The 21089-nt window shown below is 38.3% G+C and overlaps 1 protein-coding gene across 1 annotated transcript; it reads left to right on the forward strand.

Moving 5' to 3' along the window:
• Nucleotides 1–5231: 5231 nt before the first annotated feature.
• Nucleotides 5232–20281, forward strand: LOC104259089 (cytosolic beta-glucosidase-like). The gene is given in 10 exon segments (XM_009814393.2): nucleotides 5232–5252; nucleotides 6681–6753; nucleotides 10938–11165; nucleotides 16194–16227; nucleotides 16229–16509; nucleotides 16512–16572; nucleotides 16574–16791; nucleotides 17257–17324; nucleotides 17607–17730; nucleotides 20250–20281. Coding segments are annotated over 10 exon segments (1140 nt in total).
• The last annotated feature ends 808 nt before the right edge of the window (nucleotides 20282–21089 follow it).

The raw sequence follows: 21089 nt of genomic DNA on the forward strand, positions 1-21089 counted from the left end.
TGCTGTACTACTTATCTCCCTTTCCAGGTGCAAGCAGTAGTGTTCACTAATATTTTGCAGGATAAAAACGAAGAGTACAATGGATACTATTTCTTGCAAAAGGAAAAATTATTTACAGCATAATGGCATAGCACAAATCTTTTGAGAAGTAATATCAACTACTGTCTCTCATAGTGTACTCCTGCTTAATAGTAGGTAGTTCCGTATTGCTGATATAAGGAAGTGAATTTTATGTAAATGCACTAATATAATGGGATTTCTTAATCCTGACTGGTGGAAGAAGCTTTTCAAGCCTATTTGCTAAAGTCATAGTCAATGTCATTAGTCATAGTCAGTGACATTAGAAACAGCCTTTCTGTAAGGAAAGAAAATGAAAGATACAGTTTCACTGCTATAAAACCTAGTTGCACTATTTCTAGCTGATTCTGAAAACAAAATGTGGGACTTTACAGGACTTAATACATATCATAAATGTTGAAATCATTTGGTTTAGTCAATATATCCCCAGTACAAAATTGGTCTGAGCAGAATCCTTTCCTAGTTTATTCTATGTTTATGTTAAAATAAATAATTAAAAAAACCTTGAAGGAAAAAAAAAAACAAAACAGGAAAATGTGTTAGGAATTTTTCTCGGTTATTAGTGTTTTGGTGAAAAAACCTGCATAAAATTAAAAAAAAAAAAGTGCTTCTATGATAATTCAGTTTTAACACCAGGTTTATCTGAGGGTTTTGATTTTTGCTTTTTTGTGGTTTAATGCATCTTGCTTGAAGCATTTCCCATAGTATCAGCATCTGTAATGTATCTCCTCTGAGTATTTTCTCTGGTGCCTAATATCATAGTGGCACCTGCCTTTCAGGCTTTCTATCAGTTGCAACACCAATATCAGTCTATCTATTCATTCAGCCATGTATTCTCACAAATGTTAGTTTTCTGTCAAATTTGGTTGGTGCTGGCTTGTGATTTCCATTGTATCAGTGGAGGGTTGATAGACTGTGAGGACAGAGCTTCACCATCCCTGTAAGCATTCAAGCTTCTCAGCAACATTTTTACCCACTGTGTGATGTGATGGGAGCACATACTTCTGCCTCCTGGAAATGCAATGGCATCAGGGGCTGTGGGTGGATGTGTGCCTGGGGTGGGGACTACAGTCTCCACAAGCTCTACCCTGTTTTGGCTGCTTCTTGTTCATGGCATGTGGGGTCGGAAGCAAGCAAAAAAAATCAGTGCTGTGCTGGGAAATATGTAAGTTGTGAGTATTAAAGTGGGAGAATAATACAGACATCACATATATAATCTCCGAGGAATAAAACCCAAGTGATGTGACAGGTTTTTAAAGGTAAATATGATTTAACTGTTAACAAGGGAGAAGTTTCAGAAGCATCAAAACAACCAGATACTGGGCCCACATTTTCAAAGAGTCAAATTTGACCTCTAGATTTGTATTCATATGGACACTTAAATGATGTTCCAGAATGAAGTAACCCTTGGATAAGGTGCTGGAATATCTAAGTGTACATCCTGTAAAAAAATGGGGCATACTGGTTTTAAAGCAGAACTTGGTATGTGCAGAAAAGATTATATGTACATGATTTTGAAAACTCAGCTGTCTAGTGAAATAGCCTACAGATTCATGACATAAATAGGGGAACTATACTGCTTTTCCACATACGTAAGAATTCTTTGCCTTCTATTTTAAACGTGTTAACAAGTTTAGTTTAAAGTCATTCAGACATGTCTTTCTAACCGGTTACAGCCAATCTGATTAGGTACGGCAAATATTTTCTGGCAAAATCATATCAGGCAAGTTTGCCAGTAGGTAGTGTCTACAAATGTCTTGAAACTTCCTATTTCTGGAAAACACAGGCAGCTCTCCCTGAAACAGTGAAGGGGCACTGTCTCAGGAAACAAGTTGCATTCACAAGGGACCAGGGGGTCTGTCTATGCTTCTGGGGTTTTTTTAATGTTGGTTTTCATATATATCTACTCCTTTTTTTATCCTGACATTTTTGTGTGATGGCTCATTGTTTTTAAGCTTGTTCACTCAGAAGGTGAACAATCCAGAAGCATGGAACGGCAGGACGTGCTGAGATATAAATGAATAGAGTGTGGTTTTACATGAAAGGGCTTTTGCCAGGTTTTCTACTGAAGTGTGCAAGTTTAAAGCTGTGGATCAACGCCCTGCTCTCTGCACACTCAGTGTTGGGTCACAACATAGTGACAGTGACAAACTCCTGAGCGGCCAAGCCCACTTAAAAATACTGTATGGAGGCACTCAGCAATAAAGGACAATGCGTTCAACAGCCAAGAGCTACCAAGCACTTTTGAAGACTGATGACCAATATGGAATATCACTTTACATACGTACTATACATCCTAATGCTGTGCTGTGCAGAATTGCCGAAACTGTGTCTGGTACAGGGAGTGATGTAACATTAGTTTGGCGCTGTGCTATAGCTTGTGTACAGTTATTCCCGGCAAGATTAATTTGTATGAGCTCCTCAACTGGAATTAATTTGCCCACAACTGGCTTTAGCTCTCAAAGATATTGTGCACATATATCTGGTACTGGAAAGCTCATAGCAGCTGGCATTGCATTGGCAGTTTCCTCAGCAATATCAAAAAGTTCAAGCTGCATGATGCAATTACCAGAAGCAGTGGGAGAATATTTTATTTCTTCAGTCTCATGCTCTTTTACGGTCTTTTAGCCAGTGGCTCACTGTTATGTCATTCACTTCATGAAGGACAACCCTCTGTTAAATGGATGGCTTACTTTTAAGTTTTCTTCCAGGAAAAAATTCCATAGCTGCAAAATCTCTAACCATCTGACTGATAGTCGGTTTTTCCAGCATCCAGACTAAATGCAGAAGAGAGCTGATGGTTGTAGAGCTGCTTTAAGATGAGTCACTACTTCTTTGCTTATCCTTTAACAGTTTTGCCCAAATTTCACTGTTTTTCTCTGCTGCTGAGTTACAGATTCTTGCCTAGTTTTCCTGATGTTCTTAATTTTAAATCTCTTCCAGAATTACAGCTCTCCAGATTTTTACCTGTTACCATCTGTGGATTTTTTAACCCAAATATTATTCTTCTGTTTTCTAAACTGAATCTCATTGCAATATTCTGCCTGTGTTTCTAATCTTCCCGTGACCCCTTGTATTATTTCTCCATTTTCAGCAGTGTGCTCAGCTCCTCCTAGTTTAATAGATCTGCCGATTTCATTAATGTACCATTTACTCCCTCTTCTAGCTCATTATTGAAGCTATTAAATGAGATCAGAAGTAATACTAATCTTTGTGTACTGCACTAAATGGCTCCCTTCAAAGTTACTGTTTATCATTACCCTTCATTGTTTATCATCACCCTTCATTTCAGTCAACATGATAGTTCATTTCCAATTTGATTTAAGTTTGGGAACAGAATTTTGACACATTGGAGATGGGAGAAGAAAGGCTAATCAACAATCCAGCAGATGCTTCTAATTAAGGTTCAATTTAGAGGATCAAAGTTAGGAGTCCTCTACTGCAGCCACAGTGTAAGGTGGAAACTGTCTCCATCACTTAATAGAGAACACCTTCAGCTCAGTGCTAAAATATCCTAAGGAAAACAGTATACTGCTAAAATTCAGACACGTGACAGTATAGCTTCTGCTCTCTATTCATTAATTTTATATTGCTATTAAAAAATCAAGTTTGTCTGGCAGACTTCAAAGTGGTTTAGCAAATTTGTTTTCTCAATAGCTGTTCCATTATGTTGCCAGGAAGGGAAGCTAAATTTATGAGTAGCAATTTCAAAGACAACTCACAGAATATGTGAACTTCTATCTTTGGCTGTTTCAGAGATGTACAGTCTTGCTTCCAAAGCAGCTATATCGTTCTTCTGCTCCTGCACAGTGTAAAATTTCAGGAAAGAGATTTTCATTTTCACAACCCCTTGAAAGTTTAATTTCTAAATTAGGAAACCTGGATTCAGTCAGGAAAAACTCATTTTGACAAGATATAATTCCTCTGATAATAATTAATCCCACATGACTTAAAGGCCCAACACCAAAGCCTTTTCATCCTTCACCTTAATATAATACCTAGCATTTTATAAAGTTAGGTTGCATCAGGGCAAATTACTCTTGGTCTTTATTGACTTGCCAAAAATATCTTTATCCAAATACATTTGGATATCCAAGAACTGCTTGATTTTTCCTAGGAGTATGAGCTTGAGCTCATTTAGTTAAGTATAGTCTATGTCAGTGCAAATGTGAAAACCCTAAACCTAGTCTGGAAAAATATTGCCTCTAGGTAGAACTAAGATCTCTTATAGTTTTGTACTTATATGTGTCGAACAAAACAATGGGACAGTGAAATACTGAAATTCAGGTTGGGGTCAGGTTGTTTGTTAGATGTAGGGAAAATTATCAGAGTAAGAAGTTGGGTGCATCCTAAGAGCCGTGACATGCACTGGGTCTAAAGGAAATATAATTGCAAGTCCCGCTACTGCAACAAGGAGTGGGTTCATGACTCTAGAAATACAACCAGAAGTGGGGTCACAAATCTAGAAATGGAGTTGCCAGAAGAGTTTGAGATTAGCTGCTGTCAACTCAGCTTCTCTGAATTTTGAAGCTCTGCATCTTTCGGTATCTGCCTACCTATCTGGCATAGCCTGCTATCTCATTGCTGTGAATCTGCCTTAACCTCTGAGGCAAATTTTGTTCACTCTTCCCCAGACTGCTTATGGAATATTTTCCTCCCACTCAATCTCTCCTAAAGCCCATCTCTGTCTTTGTTAATTCCTGCTAGGGAATCAGCAGTGACACTTTTTAGCCTTGTTTTTATGGTTAAGCATTTTTATAAAACTTTTTATTGGGTTTTTATTGCTACTATCTCCTGTCTGCCCCTCTCCCCCTATTATTGAGTTACATATTTATTATATCTCTTGTGAAATTGAATTGTATGATTTTCTGGGAAAAGATTTAATGTCACTTATATTTTCAAAGCTACCTACCAATAACATTTAATGATGTAAAAAATATGCATTATTACTCTGGTTCATTAATACCTATTAATCATGATTTAAGGTGTGCCTGATGAGTTTTACTTTTAACTGTCCAATGCTTACCTTCTTGCAAATGAAAGCCGGAAGCTGCTTCAACCAGAGAACATTAACTAGTTCATTTTATCAATTTTTGGTCATCTGTATAAAACACGTAAAGAATATGTTATGTTTGCCTAGATCATGTGTCAGCATGTGTTTTGGGAACAAGTTGGTATGTTGTGCCTCATTTCCCCCTTTGTTCCTTTGTATTCAAGGGGCTTTTACCTTTCTTTTGAAAGACACTTGAGGAAATGCATGCCTGCTGTGAAAGCCTGATTTATTTTGCATTGCATCTGCACTGTCTGGTTCTGCAACGTGCACTGGGGAATTAAATCAGCTTCTCTGCATCTCTACAAAGGATGTTTTTGCCTAAGAAGTTGAGTCTTTTATTGTGTGTGTTTCTGGCAAAAGTATGTGCATTAACTGTAATAGGGGCTTTTTCTGTGTGTGTGTTAAGGTTTGTCTTATTCTTTTTATCAAAGAAAATATCACCTACATGTATAATGCTTTGCAGGAGTAGGTCCTCACCCAGAAAGGTTTCAAAATCCAAAAAGTGCAAGAGATACAAACAAGAAGAAAAAATAGTAGTGATCATACGTTATTGCCTAGCAGTCCAATAAGTGCAGATAGTGACCTCGGCAAAAGCGGTGTGAAAATAGTATTATAATAAATGGGGGAAAAAACTCCTCTAAGTCCAAAAAAAAAAAATCGCAGTAGTGCCATGTAGTGCGGCAGGTGTTGCAGTTTTCTGGGAAGGGACAGTAAACTACTTTTAGCCCATCCCACTTGTTACAGTCATACCTGACTGGTCCTCCTGCTGCTGCTCCCTTCTCAGCCTGCTGACAGGAGAGCAGTAACAGCACTGACAGAAGGTAGAGGAAGAGACCTGAGGGCTGTTTTGCAGATGCTGATTCTGGCACACATGCCGTACGGATGTCATTGCTGCTCTAGAAAAAATGAGCATCGATGGGATTTTGAAGGAGGAGAAAGGTAGCTGTTCTGCCTGTACGCCCATACAAATTTTCCTCTTCTACTCATTGGTTTTCACTGCTGAACATGTAGTGGCTAAAACATTCTTTCTCACCTACTGCAGGCCAGTTGTTTTGGTGTTGGGAGAGAAAAATTATAAACTTGATGCCGGAAAAGAAGAGGTGCCGCTGGTTTTTGAAGCTTAGTGAAAGAGGTGGAATTGACGTTTTGCCTGGTGGCTAAAGGATTGATGTTGAGTAGAGGGTCCACAAAGTCCTTTGGCTGGGAGGTGGGAGCTGAGGGGGAAGTGGAGGGAAACAGGGATCTGTTCTGTGTGCTAATGCTTTGTACTAGGTGGAGCCCTTTCACCGTGACTGCCCTTGGCCTCTCCACTGCTGCCTTTCCCACTTTCCCTGTTAGCTGACTGAACTTCTCTGCTTTAATCCTGAGATATGCAAAGTGCATGGCTTACCCTTCAGTGTGTGAAGTTGCACAGGGTTTATTTTTGTCTTCAGTATAGAATCTGCTTGTAACAAGTGGAAGAGTGATCGAGCCAGAAACTGTTGCCTGCACATGAAGCCCGCATCTCCATAGCACCGCATAATGCTGTGTATTCGCCTATCCTTTTCAGCCGGTGTCAGAGGATATTGCTTTTCCAGTTGGATTTGCTTGGGGTGCAGCTACAGCAGCATATCAAATTGAAGGTGTCAATTTTTAGCTGCCAGAGTGTTAAGGAAGTTTTAATTGAACGAAAAGTCTGTATCCAGGAAGGAGAGTGTTTGATCTTTGCCTCATTACATAGATGCTACATCTGATGCAAATCCATGTAGCAATTCTGTTTAAATGCTTCTGGCCTGAGCAGAAAGAAGAGGTAAAAGATGTTTCAAATTATAGAAATATGGATAGGTAATAGAAATAGAGGAGAAACCTTTCACTAGCTATAGGGAGGGGAAGCAGGAGTAAGTAATTTTCCCACTAGTTCTTGAGTATGCCCTTTTTCCAGAGTTAATTTCAGTAGATTACTATTGCCTGTTCCAAAACTGGATGAGAGAACTACCTCATCAGACATTGGTACTCACAGGGTACTCAGTCCTCAGTTAGGAATTAATCTCCAAAGAATATGAAAAATGGTAAACTGAGAGGTTAACAGCTGGACTTGTGGAGGCCCTCTCCCAGGGACATGTGTCATGTTCCCAACTGAATGGAGGGACTGATAAAGTGATTTGCCCATCATGGTATGAAAGTATGTGGCAGGATAGGGAATGCAAAGCCATAAGGTACAGGGACACATACAGCCATGACCCCCCCAACCTTTATCCCTTTGTAAGTGTGTGTTTAGAGACCTTTAAAATACATATAGATCTGATTTTCTCATATTATACCCTGCAGCATACAGGCACTTAGCTCCCATTGATTTCAGTACCTAAATGGGAGTTGTAGATCTAAAATTGTCTTTGAGGATGTAGCCTTTAGTTCTTGGTTATTGCTGAAAGTGAGAGTACTTGACCATGCTTGGTACCTTTTAACGAGCTCGGTTAGCTTCACCTAATAGACTGAACAGCTCGCTGTTCCCGGGGAATCAATATTCTGGGCAAGATTCTAACTCGAGTCCTGCAATGCGCATAGCTCTACTAACTAATTTTTAAAACGTGAATTGTGTGTGCATATAGAATGACATTATAATTTCCTGCCTTTTGAGCGGCTAGATGTGCAACTTTAATGTTCTCTTAATGTATTTTTAACGAGCTTTCCTAAGGCTTCTGAGTGGGAGAAACGTAAAAAAAAAAAATCTATAATGTGGTCTAGACACTACTCAAATGACCCTTTTCCCACAGAAGTAAGAAACTCAACAGGGAATTCTTCCTCCTGAAAGCTTTGGAAGCTGTGCAGCTTCCAACTTAGAGGCAGCATGATTGAAGCAATGGTTCTTGTAGAGTCCAAACTCAGTTGCTGCACATATCACAAGACACACAGTGGATGAGGCAAGGGCTGACAGACTACTTTATTTTTTACTGTCAGCTATGTATTTATGCACAGTACAACCTTCTTCACTCTATATTTCAAAGTGCTAAAAAATCATACCAATTGTACTCTGCATGCTCAAAGTGCAGATTTCAAAGGTTCATGACTCAGTCAAATCAAAATCAATTTGCACCAGAACACTCAAAAGCACTTTTTCTTACTGAGGGCCATTTCTATGCTAAATTCCAACTCTGCTTGATTTTCCTTATTTTTTCTTTTGGAGAGAGAGGGAAAAGTTGCAAAAAATTCTCCTAATAGTAAAAGTGGTTTTCTTCACTTCTCTCATATGCCAAACAGTTGAACTGCATTAATTCAAACAAAATTTCACCTTCTGGGCGGAGACCAGGCCAAGAAAATTTCACTCCGAAAGGTAAAAGCACAACTGAGTTAGAAGAAAAGCTGACTTGGAAAAGTACATGAAAACTTAAATACTCTGGTCAGTAATATTCCTCCTTCACTAGCTTCACTTAAAAGGAAAAACATTCTATCTTACTCCATTGTAATAATTTCAGAGAATGGGGAACAGGCATCATGTTTCATGAAAATTTATATTAATCATTTGATGACATGTTATGTGATGATTAGGTAGCTAAGTCTCACCTATGTGTTTGAAATGTAAAATCACTTCCTCATCACTGTTCTTTCCTGGCCCTGAAGCTCTCTAAAACTCAGGGTATGTCTACACTGTGAACTGCTCTGTAGCATGGAGGTTTTTGAGCAAGCTTGGAGGTGCAAGCTCAGTTCATTGAAGCAGAGCAGAGCTCTGTGCAGACTAATTGTGGCTCAGCAGGATACATCAGTGTATGTGGAGCTCCCTGTTGCCTTGGCTCGATTGCTTCGTACACTTTATTTAGCTAGCTCGGATATTCTGCACTGTATAGAGTGGCTCTTCGAACAGCATGAGGAATGCTTGAAAGTGGGTCTGTTTGCCACAGCCCCAGTCAGGGCTTTATAGTGGCTGATGACCACTGGAGTAGTACTGTCACACTCTGCTGAAAATCAAATGCTTCTCCCCCTCCCTCCCACCTTCTTTGCTGGAAGAAGACAGGCAAAAAAGAAATCCTTCAGCATCTGCTCTAGCTGCTGATTCTTAAGTGAAGGTGTGTTAGCTGCCCATTATGGCAGCTTTTGACTTCCCTTTACACCCGCCGTAGTGAAAAAGGAGCGATATCATATTGATATGGTGCAGGAAGCCTGCTCTTAAATGCTTCTGAATTCTAGGTACCACCAAAGAATTACTGTCACTTGTAATTTCCTGCACTCCTCTAAAATGACTGTTTCAGCAGGCATATTTGAAATCAGAAGCAGGATATAGAAAACTTTTAGTACTGCATTTTTTCCGAGGAGTACACAGACAGAGCACAAAGTCTGTGATAAAATCTGAGATTAAGAGAAGCTCAAACTGTCGGAATCTAAAATTTGACCTACTTTGAAGGTTGTCCCATATAAGACTTTAATTTACTGACCAGCCAAATGTAGATGTATCAGTGTCCGTGCGCTGCGATAAAATTCTGTAAAGAACATGAAATGTGACAATGATCTTTGAAAAGCTAGGTTATAGAAGTGATATTACAAATTTTAGTAATGCTTTAAATTAAGTGTCTTCAATATGCTTAACCTTGCATTAAACTTAGATTTAATAAGACAGATGTGTATTAAGTACTGAATATACTTAAGGGAGCAATCTTACGTTGGCAGGGGATGGACTCAATGACCTCCTAATAGTTCTCCTCCATCTCTAATTTCTATGATACTAATTGATTATTAAAACACTTTTATTGAGGATTGATATGTAGCTATTATATAGTTATTAATCTTACAACTCAACTGATATTTAATTTATACATGATTTTAGCACACAATGTCATTTTAGTTTTTAAAGAGTAACCCTGGAACAGTGCATTCACTGGGGCTCTGAAACATCTTGCTGTTAAATGAGGTTGGCCATTTTGGAGTTATTTGGAATTTTATGATAAAATCACACTTTGCAGGGGTGTAAGTTTACAAAGCTCTCCACATTAAAAATGAAATGTTTTCCTCAGTTACAGAATTGCTCTGGAAAGACAAAGAAGCTTGTCATGAAGAAAGGTACATTTATTTGGTTTAAATACTGTGTAATGTTAGTGTTGTGTAATCTCAAAAAACAGTTAAATTTTGAATATTTTAGAGGTAATCTGTTTATCTCAATTTTGGATTGCAAAGAAATTTCCCAAAACTGTGAAAGTGAAGAAAATGGTGCAGGGATTTTGAGCATTTAAACACATTTGAGCACTTTGAGCATTCTGTGAACGTTTGGCTAAGCAAAAAGCAGAAGTTTTGCAGAGCTGTGTTATTAATTCAGCTTGTATATGCCTAGGGCCATGGCTCATAATGGCATTCCTCTCTTTTTAACAGACTGTCAGGATTTTCAAAGGACATCCAGAAAGCCATAAGTGCCTATTTGTTGAGTGTATTTCTCATACCCTAAAGGCTTTCTTTGATATGGACTGATCTTTTACATTTATGGATGGAAGTTGCATTAGAAAATGCCCTTTGTGAAAACCTGTAATATCTCAAGAGTTGCAAACATCTGATTTTTGGCTAAGGAAGTATGAAGAGTGTCAGAACTCTGAATGCTTTTTAAAACAGGATTTTCAAATAATTAGCAGCAAGCAAAAATATGAATAAATGCAAAACCTAATGCAAATATATACTAATGTTTGAAAGTTCCAGTTACTTTAAATGATATAAGGAGGGGGAAGGGAATACTGCTCATTTTGCTCGTAAGATTTTGAGGGCTTTGTGCCTACCTTGTGATAAATATTTACATTCAACATATGTCTTTTGATGTCAAAAGTATAATGACCAAGTTTTGTTTTTCAAGCAGAAGGCTGGGATGCAGATGGAGAGGGCCCTAATGTCTGGGACGCATTCACCCATCAGGGAGGAGATCGAGTTTTCAAGAACCAGACTGGTGATGTAGCTTGTGGCAGCTACACTCTGTGGGAGGAAGATTTGAAATGTATCAAACAGCTTGGATTGACTCATTATCGCTTTTCTCTTTCCTGGTCACGTCTGTTACCTGATGGGACGACAGGTTTCATCAACCAGAAAGGCAATTGTTTCTTAAAAATAGAAGGTTGCAGCTTTAATTCAAGGTTATTGCTGCAGTCTGGCATAATTAATCCAGTATGCTATTCTGCAGTGTAGCTTTGAAATTGCAACTTTTTTCAGAGTAATTATGGGATGATTTTTTATAGGTTTGCAACAACTTACTAATTAATATTCCAGATCCCCTTGGATAGCACAATCTTTTGGGATAGGATTAGTATTATATTTCCTATGTATCTTTTTGCTTACTTCAGTTTTTTTAATTGTAACTCTAAATCATTTTGCTTCATCAGAATGTTTATAGTTACAGGGATCCTAGCCATAAGGATATTTTTGGATGGCTTACAACAGACAAGTATCTTATTTGGCAAATGCATTTAGTTTATCAGTATACTCTGATGTACTGAACTTCATCTCAACTATTTTACACTAAGAGGGACATACTTTTCCCAGATATTTTCTTTAGCAAATTAGAGAGGATTCTTCAGACTCAACTAGGAACTGTACTTAGTTCTCTGACAAGCAAAAGACAGTCCCTGCTCTGAGGAGAAGAGCTTTCACAATCTCAGCAGACAGTGTAAAAGCGAAAAGGGATACAGCACATAAACAAGCTGGTCAGATCGCTAAAACTCAGATATAAAATTTGTTACACTTCTGAATTGTTTATTTTAATTCCATTGGTATGGACTGGGGGAAAGATGAAGGTGACTTACTGGGAAAAGACAGGAAATGGCAGCTTTGCCTGTAGAACATAGGGAATGGAAGAAAGAAGAAACAAAGAGAATTGTGAAGAATAAAAGCAACTGAAGCTGAACCAGAAAGGTTGGGAGAATCAAAGTCGTTGGCTGAGGTTTCTTATATGCTGGGAGGATAACATTCCGAGGAGAAAAAAGCAAAGTAGGTTTGGATGAACCTCTGAATCTCAATTCCATCTCCTACTCTGCTGAATCTCAGTTCTACCAAGAAGATATATATCCTTGTACTTCTGGGGCACTGTTTGCCTTGGCAATTCTTTTCTTCCACTGGTTTGAAGATTAAAAGGTGGAAGGCTATGAAGGGAAATGATTTCTTAGAAAATGCTCTTCAGGTTATCCTAATCTGTACTAGGAAGATACCAGCAGAAGCAATATTTGTTCTGCAGAATTTTGGTCCTGTAGAGTTTGGCTGTTCAGTAGGCAGCAGCCTGTCCTCCGCATCCTGCAGATTATGGTTTTCACCAGAGAGTGGAGGAGCCTTTGTTTCAAGAATTCAGAAAGGGGGGGCTGGTGAATCTGCTGTAAACAGACCAACCAGCCATTTTCTCCTGCAGAGCATGACTGCAAAAACCATGCCAGCATCCCGGAGAGGCTTGAATGGATGCCTTTCCTTTGCTACCAAAATTTACAATATGCGGCCCACTTTCACTGGCACAGCTTGCCCTTCCCTAGGAACTCTTTTTGTGGTGTGTTGAATTTAAATTTGGCTGAGTCCTTGTGGTTTCTTTCCTGTACTGATACTCCTTCAGCTGGGGCTGCAGGCGCTGTACAACCCCACAGAGCTGCCTACTGAACGGGCTCTGTTATTTAGACATCAGAGTGGGAAATAGCAGGCAGACATTCTGAATGCACTTGGTGAGGAAAGCTAACATTTTGACAAAACTCAGCTGTAATTTCAGAAAATGTTCACTTGATCCCCAGTATAAGCAGTTGCCTGATTAATATTATGAACTTTACATTTAGTGAAAGGGCACTGGAGGAACTCCAAGTAGGCCAGCTTTCATTAGGCAGGAGTTCACTTCCCTTGTGCAGTGATCTGTTGAAGCAATTGTAACTGCATAGCATGGAAAGGCCATCATCTTCTCTATAAACATTTTTACAAAGAGCATGTGAAGAATTAGAAAGCTTAGAGCAATGTCCTTTCAAATAAAATCATTCACACCAACTGATTCACTACCAATTTCACACCTAAGACGGAGGACATTTGAAAACCTTTAAAACCATTCTGTTTCTAACTCGGTGGGGGGAGGGTCTTTTAAAGCAGCGATGTTGTGGGTGTGCTCTTCCTAAGACGTGTCAGGTTTTAGGTTAAAACTTACACCAAGTTTGTTTTTAAAGTATTTTTGTACAATTATTTTTACCCCAGAAGGTACCCTGAGCAAAAGAAGTTTGCTGCTAAATACCAGGTGTCGGTGTGGAGGGAGAGAGAAGTAGTAGGTGTGGGGGTATTGATTCGGGAGCGTTTGATGTTATGCCTCACTTCAGCATGAATGCAGGGAATCAGGATGGGGAGACAAGACGACAGAAAGGAGAAAAGAACAATCCTTCACTTTCCAGTAACAAAATGCTTCTTAATGTCTGTAATCCCAAAATTTTGGGGTGTCTCCACAAAACCCATATATACACACTTTCTCGGAAGAGTGTTTTCTTCTGTATTTCTGCTTCTAGCTGACCCCAGATACAGCCATAGAAACTAAATCAGGCTACTCTGAAAGGTATGAGACAATCTGGAAATTTGACTTGACACTTACATTTTTCAGGGATGCAGTTCTATTTCTCTTCATTTCCTAACACAAAGCATAAATCTTTTTCAATATTGGTGTTTAATTAAGATGTAAAAAATGAATGATAGCTGGTTGCACTTAAATGTTATAAATTCTACGAAGTAATTTATAATCTGAAAATTAGAATGGGAAATGCTAGTGTCTTCTAGGCAAGCATTACTCTCAATGTGGTAGAACAGGATCCTGTGCCAGCAAAGGTTTTCCTTTTTTCCCAGTTTAAGCTTATGTAGTAAACTTTGCAGTCCCACCAGCAAACAGTTAACACACCCCCAGTCTCACTGAAGTCAAATTGGTCCCTGTTCAAAAGTAACAGTAACAAACTGTATTTGCTCCTAATTGCTCTTGCAAATGGAAAGATTTTTCTTTTCAAAATTTAAAATTCTGGTATATTCCTTCCTCTTTTATGTGGGTGGATTCTCAGGCACAGGCAAGTGTCTCCTCAGAATTTAATGTGTTTTTCTGGTGCTGCATTTGGAAGGAAAAGCAAACTAGCTGTGAGATTTATTGTGAATTACTTCGTAAACAAACTTATTGAGTCTTGCTGCGCTAAAGGATGTGTATGCGCCTGTTTGTTTACGAGAAGGCACTATCTAAATCTGGGGTTCATAATTGATTGCTGCAGTAAATGTTGTCTTAAAAAAGCCATTTGACAGAAATCCTTACGATCAGTCATTTGAAGTTAGGATAATTTGAAGTCTAATACTGTCCTTTTAAGAAGAAGTTAGTATGGGGTCCTGTGTTGACATTTTTAAATATCAATACACAGCAAGCTGAACCTGAAAATACTAGGGAAGTTATAGTACAATATAGTACAGACACATTTACTAATGAACAAGTTTCCTGCTTTGGGTTAAACAAACTGTCTGGTTCAGAAACTGTTAAGAATAATAATCTAAACCATATATAACCTCCTAAGCATACATTTTGTTAATCTTTGCAACTTAGTCTTCCTCCTCCTCCTTTCTGCTGTGTTCTCAACTTCTTTAGACCTTTCTCAATTCTGGGTTTCAGTATAGCAAAGCCTTGGGATAGACATTTCATAAGCACCTATGTCTTATTAGGTTATGTGGTAGTTTAAGACCCGTGAATTTTTTGTGAATTTTAGGTTTCTAAGGTTCTTAAACACTTTGGTATATTTAGCCCAAGTCTCTGAAGGAAAAGCTGACTGATTTCTACATTCCACCAGCATGATGGAGACCTATTCCTGGCTGGAGCCTCTTAGCTTAACAAGTAATAATTCAAGGCCACTGTTGGCCTTTTCCAATTATCGCACTAAACCAGATAGTTCAAGTAAAAGAGCAAGCTAATTGATACTCTCTGAACCAGAGCTTATGATGTGTTTTGCAATATCTAGTGTTTTCAGAAGGCTTAAAAGCAATGTAGTTGTGTTTGGATGTAAGCAAAATTAAAAATGCCTATATAAGAGCTTAAGGTATGCTGATATTTAAACTTACAGTGACCTCTCAGCAGCATAAAAATAGTCCTTTAGGAAACGTATTCATGTCAGCCACTGCTAAATCTGAACAGAAGGTGAATTCCTTTTAAGCCTCTAGAAATACATCCCCAGTACTGGCCAGCTTTAACAACACATCCAGGAAATTAAAAATTGATCTCTGTCTTATCAAGGGGGGGCAAGAAAGGTTAGAAGTCATGAGCTTTTAGAGAGGTGAGCCAATTCCTTCTTGCAGTTAGAGGGACTGAGCAGTCTCCAGCAGTGGCAGTGTAAAAGGAAGACTGTTTCTCGGCTAAACTATTGCCAAGCCATTCAAGTTGGTGGCCAGAGAGACCAGTGCCCTACACTCCATCTAAAATCTATTAAAGCCCAATGAAAAGCCTTAAATGTCATATAGACTTGGTAAGACACCCCAGCTGATGAGGGAACCATTGAATTCACACCACTGCAAAATATTGAAGGCATGGACAGGATCTTCTTTGTCTTAATGCTGTCACAGACAGTGATGGAGAATGGAACAGTCTAGAGAAAACAGCTCACCCAGCTAACCAAGTTCAAATCATAAAAGATCAACTTAGTTACCTTGCTGAGTGTGGCACCAAACTTTAAAAGACACAGTTCTTAAGGAAAGAAATGCTTTCATTAGAACAAATCTACCTGTCAGGCTCTCAAGTGTCAGGATTTTTCTAACACACTTTCATCTTGTACATGCAGCCAGGCTGCCATTGAGGCATTTAAATGAAAGGATTATATTTTCATGTGACCAGCACCCATCAGAATTATGTTTCTCCTGGGGAGTTGCTGTCCACTGATCTATTTTGAAAATTTGCATCCTCATTTCATTTTATGTGCCTGGTTGGAAGATTTTCTGTGCTGAGCATTTTTTCCAACTCTGGGGTCTTGTAACAGTAGCCAGCATGCAGTTGAGAGGAAATATTTGCATCTCTTAACGGAGAAAATGCGCAGTGAGGTTTCTTCATGTGTTAAAGTGTAATAAAGTTATTACATTAACCCTTTTTTGTTTCTTTTAGTATTTTCAGGAGTCAATTATTACAACAAAATCATTAATAACCTGGGACATAGCATCCTGCTCACTGTATCTCTTTGGCTTACCTCAGTCCTTAGAAGATGAAGGTGGCTGGAGATCTGAAAAGATCATTGAGACCTTTGATATTCATGCAAAGTATTGCTTCAGAACATTTGGAGACTGAGTGATCACTATTAATGAGCCTTATGTTGTTGCTATAGGTGGTTGTGAAAAAAGGTATAGCCCCAGCATTGGTACCAGAGCTTGCAAGGCAACTTATAATGTGATAAAAGGTCATACTAAAGCCTGGCACAATTGTGATAAGATGTTTGGAGAAAACAATGTGGACTTGTGTCTATAGCTCTGAACTCAGATTGGTAGAACCTCTATGAATTCTGTAGCGGATCAAAAAGCCACTAAAGGGTACCTGTCCTTTACCTAATATGGGTGTGTCAGGACAGTATTTGCTGATGGTGAATATCCAGCCATCATGAAGTCCTGGATTTCTGCAATGCATTCAAAGCAGGGTTACTTATCATCAAGGCTTCTAGGATTCACTAAAGAGGAAAAAATGATGATAGTGGCTATTGCTGACTTCTTTGCCCTGAACTGTTAAACTTAAGACCAAGAAAACTCAGACAAGAGGCTAAGTGTTTCAATGGACTGTGAAGCTGAGCAAATAATGGATCCTTCTTGGCCTGTTGCAACTGGGATTTTATGCCTGGCTGTAGTACCATGGGGTTTGCATTGACTTCTGTGTTACATCAAGGAATGACCTAAGGCTCATAGGACCATTTTATCACTATTAGCTGGCCAATGAGGGCATCTGAGAATCCAATACTGGTGATTCAGGGGTTTTTTGAGGAGCCCATCTGGATGGCATAAGACATTGTACAAGGTATAAATAAACAAGTCACCTTGGGATTCTTAATTTAATTTTTGCATGCTGGCTATAAAAAGTAGAAGCCTTAGTATTTTCCTATTGCCTTTGTACTTGATAGCTATTTTACAGTTTGAAATGACACACTAGTGTTATATCATCTTTTGAACTCCAGAAATGATCTTTCTGATGCCAGCAGTAAGGCTTTCCTGGCATGCATCTGCTCCTGGCAATGGGACGTGTGGTGACTGCCAGTACCAAGGGGTTAAGGAGCAGTGACAATAAGCAGATGCTAATGCAGGAAAGATATTTTAGTCTTCTCATTAAAATAAGTCATTTCACTGTCTTCATGGATATTTGCACAGTTTTGCTTTTCCATTGTTAGTCATAAAAGGTCAGCTCATGGAAAATTAAGTTAATAGGGTCAGTGCAATTTGATGAAAACTAGTTTTAGTTTGTAGCTTAGAAAAGATAGAGGGTAATGCATCTGATTTTATGGGCTTTCTTACATCTGTTCTGAATAAAACTTCTGCTCTCTTGTTCTAGGATACATATAATAACCCTATAATTTACATCACTGAGAATGGGTTTTCCCAAAGTGACCCTGCTCTACTTGATGACAGTCAACGATGGGAGTATTTCAGGCTGATTTTACAGGAAATTTTAAAAGGTACCATTTAAAATGATGAAAGATCAATTGTGCAAGCTTAATATAATTTTACTTTGTGCTTATTTGCATTCAGCAATGACCAATGATTCTTGAAGCTAAAACTCATGTAAATTGGAGTAAAATGATGTGATCAGAAAAAAGCTGAAAGGAAAGCAAGTCATTTTAATCCAGCTCCCCCCATCCTGGGGTGTAAACAAATGAAAAGGTGCTCCATACATACGTTATTTCTAAACTCAGTTTTGTAGGGCCGTAGTTCTTCGTTGAGCAAAGCAACCACATTGATCTTCAAGAGTTCTCATTGTTCATACTTCTCATTGTGAAGGATGTAAAGTTGAGTGCACGTGAAAACCTGACCATTACATCTCATAATACCCTTACAAAATACGACCTCCCGTACACGATGAGGTCCATGTAATAATTCATTCCTGTACAGAGACATTAAGTCATTATAGCTCAGCTTCTGCCTTTATGTCAGGATGGCCTGTGTTCAGCGCTAGTGAAGCTCTTTTCTTCAGAAGGTGCTTTACCATTAGTTTTGATAGAAACAAAGTTGGTCCAAGTTCCAATCTTCTGGAAATTCATTCCCTACTTTCCTTCTGTTGGTAGTATTCTCTGTCATAATTCACAGGGAGTAGATCTTCTCATTATATATCAAGTGAACTGTATACTAAAATGCCAGTTCATTTAGATAATAGCTACTGTCCCTGTTATATTTGTCCAAAGTAATCACAATCATGAATATCACCATAGTTTAATAGTTTTTTGTAGCCGTTCTTCCATCTTCGTGCTTCTTTTTTGGTTTTGCTATGTTTACATTCTTTATTTTCTTACTTTCATTAGAATGTTCATTTAAAAGCTACCTTTCTATCTACTTCCTTCTCATTTAAAGTTGCAGTTTAGAATTGTCATCTATGCCAATTAACTTTTTTTCTTCAAGTAGAAGATGCAAAGGACCATTTTCTGGCACTGAAACCAACTGGTAGGGCCTGCTTCTATCTGAAGCTGGCAGACCATCTTCTAGCTGCCTTTGGAGAGCATTTCCTGGGCTGTGCCATATCTGGCCCCAAGCCATGTCTGGAGAGCAATAGTTGGCATTGGACAGCAGTTTTGTCAAGGAGTAAAAATTAAGGTCTGCAGACTATTGAGGGATGGTGTTTGAGTCAGGCCATTGACGCTGTTTTGTTTACTTATAAGGCTTGTAGACAGGATATCTGGAATTGATTTTCTCTGAAGATGTAAAGAAATGAATAAACATTCGATTCTCACTGTTTAATGAAATGGGATTAATTTACTAAATCTAGTTGTTTTACAATGTACAATGGCTTATCCTGAAGTAAACATTTAGTGCAGGTCTAATGAATCATACCTTAGTGCATTGATTGACACAGTTCTCTTCATGCATAGTAAGGAAAGCTCTGAGGTAGATGCCTATATGTGAGACATCAAAAGTTGGGTAAAATGAACCTTTGCCGTTTGTTCAGTCCAACAAAGTGTGTGTTCTGGCCATAACCAGTGCAGCCTTACACAGGTTTGACATTAAGTTGGATTGATGTTTATCATTTTATCCAGTAAAAAGCATGGTGAAACACTGGTTGAAACAGGTCTCTGTATGCAAAGATAATAGAATTATTAAATCCACCGCCTGTAGGGCACTTTATGAAGAAATACCAGTGACATTATCCCCATGTAACTTCTTTCCTGCTACTCTGAGTAAACAGTTTGTTAAGACCACTCCCTATGTACTGACCCATGAATGAGCAACCCATTTCGAGTTTTCAGCTCAGCAAAGCAGGGTATTTGAAGATGTTCACTTTATTCAACACTTAAATGCTTAACCATTTATTAAGTGTTATGTGAAGCAGAACAGTTTAATTGCTCTGCATACAGCAGCATCTACTCTACAATAATTCCTTATCTTTTGAGCTAACTTTTGAAATGATTAGTCCAGGCTCATTCATGCAATGAGCTCTGGGTCATGACAGGGGCCTGTGTGGATTTTGCTGTGGGATTTGGACATGCCTACTTACTTTTTTGTCTAAGTAAGAAATAAATATGTTTGACTATAAAGGAGAGTATATCTACAGCCTTTTACTGCACTTGTTAATAGAAATATTTTAATATGTTATATCTGGATTGATAGTATCCTCATTTTATCTTTTTGCATTAAAAACCCTCCTAGCTTGTAGAATACATGCTTGCAATAATTATGGTAATTTTGTCAGCCAAAATTTTCAAAATAATAAGGAACTTCCCTTTCCAAGAACTTCTGTTTTAGAAAGTACTATGCTCTAGTACTTTGAAAATCAGATACTTCAATGCCTCTCAAGCTAGGTAGCAAGAATGCTGGTATCCAAAATTCCTCAAATTTTTACTATCATCAGGACTATTTAAATTACAAGATTTTGGAGGGCAGAAGCAGTCTTGAGTTGGTACAGAAGCCTTCACCCGCTAAGACTGTGATCACGCAGTATGGATGAGTGATAAAACCACTCTGTGTTACCCCTATGCTTTATTTTTAGAAAAAGATTTTGATGCCGTCAGAGAAAATTGAGATTTTTATTTTTGTGCAGTGTTAGTTAATAAGACCAGAAAGAGCAATGTAAGTATGAACTAGGAAATAGAGAGTGATCAGCACTCAGCTACTATAAATATATCACGTTATAGCTATTACAGATGGGAAATAGTTTTTAAATGGATACAACTGCTGCCATGTTGCCTCTGCACTATATGAATAGATAAAAGCATCAATATTTTAATAAATGTGGATATACATATTTAACATCTCTACAGAGCCATAAGCATGCATGGTCCTTTACAGATAAATGAAAATTATGTCTTCTTACCCCAAGGAACTGAGAATCTAATTTAGATACAATGCATGAAGAAATGACAAACAGAGCTGGATGAGAAGTAAGAAGAGAACATGGATCAGAGTAGTGAAATGCTTTTTACTACGGTTGCTCTTCCTTAATTTTATGTAATGTATGTTAAGGTTGACATCTAGACCAAAGATGAAGGCTGCCAATAAAAAGGTAATTGAAACTACTTAGTTTTGAAAAGTGGGACCTTCTAAAAGAGATAATAGAGTTTCATAAAGTCTATGGAAGAGAGCAGTGCAAACAGTGGGTAAACTATTGCCAGAGGCAGCTAATGGAGAAGATCAATGAAGTTATTCTGTAATCTGGCTAGTAGAAGATTATTAATAATGCTGATGGGGAGGAAAGAATGAATTAAATGAATTTTAGGTGACAGAGGGCTGCAAGAAGTAGGCACTAGAAAGAGAGTTGAAGTTAGTAGGAATAGAAAGTAAAGAAGTTGAGGATGATGTGATGTGATACAGACAGAGGCAAATAAGAGGG

Source organism: Gavia stellata, chromosome 5 (assembly GCF_030936135.1).
Source record: "Gavia stellata isolate bGavSte3 chromosome 5, bGavSte3.hap2, whole genome shotgun sequence".
Classification (NCBI taxonomy): domain Eukaryota; kingdom Metazoa; phylum Chordata; class Aves; order Gaviiformes; family Gaviidae; genus Gavia; species Gavia stellata.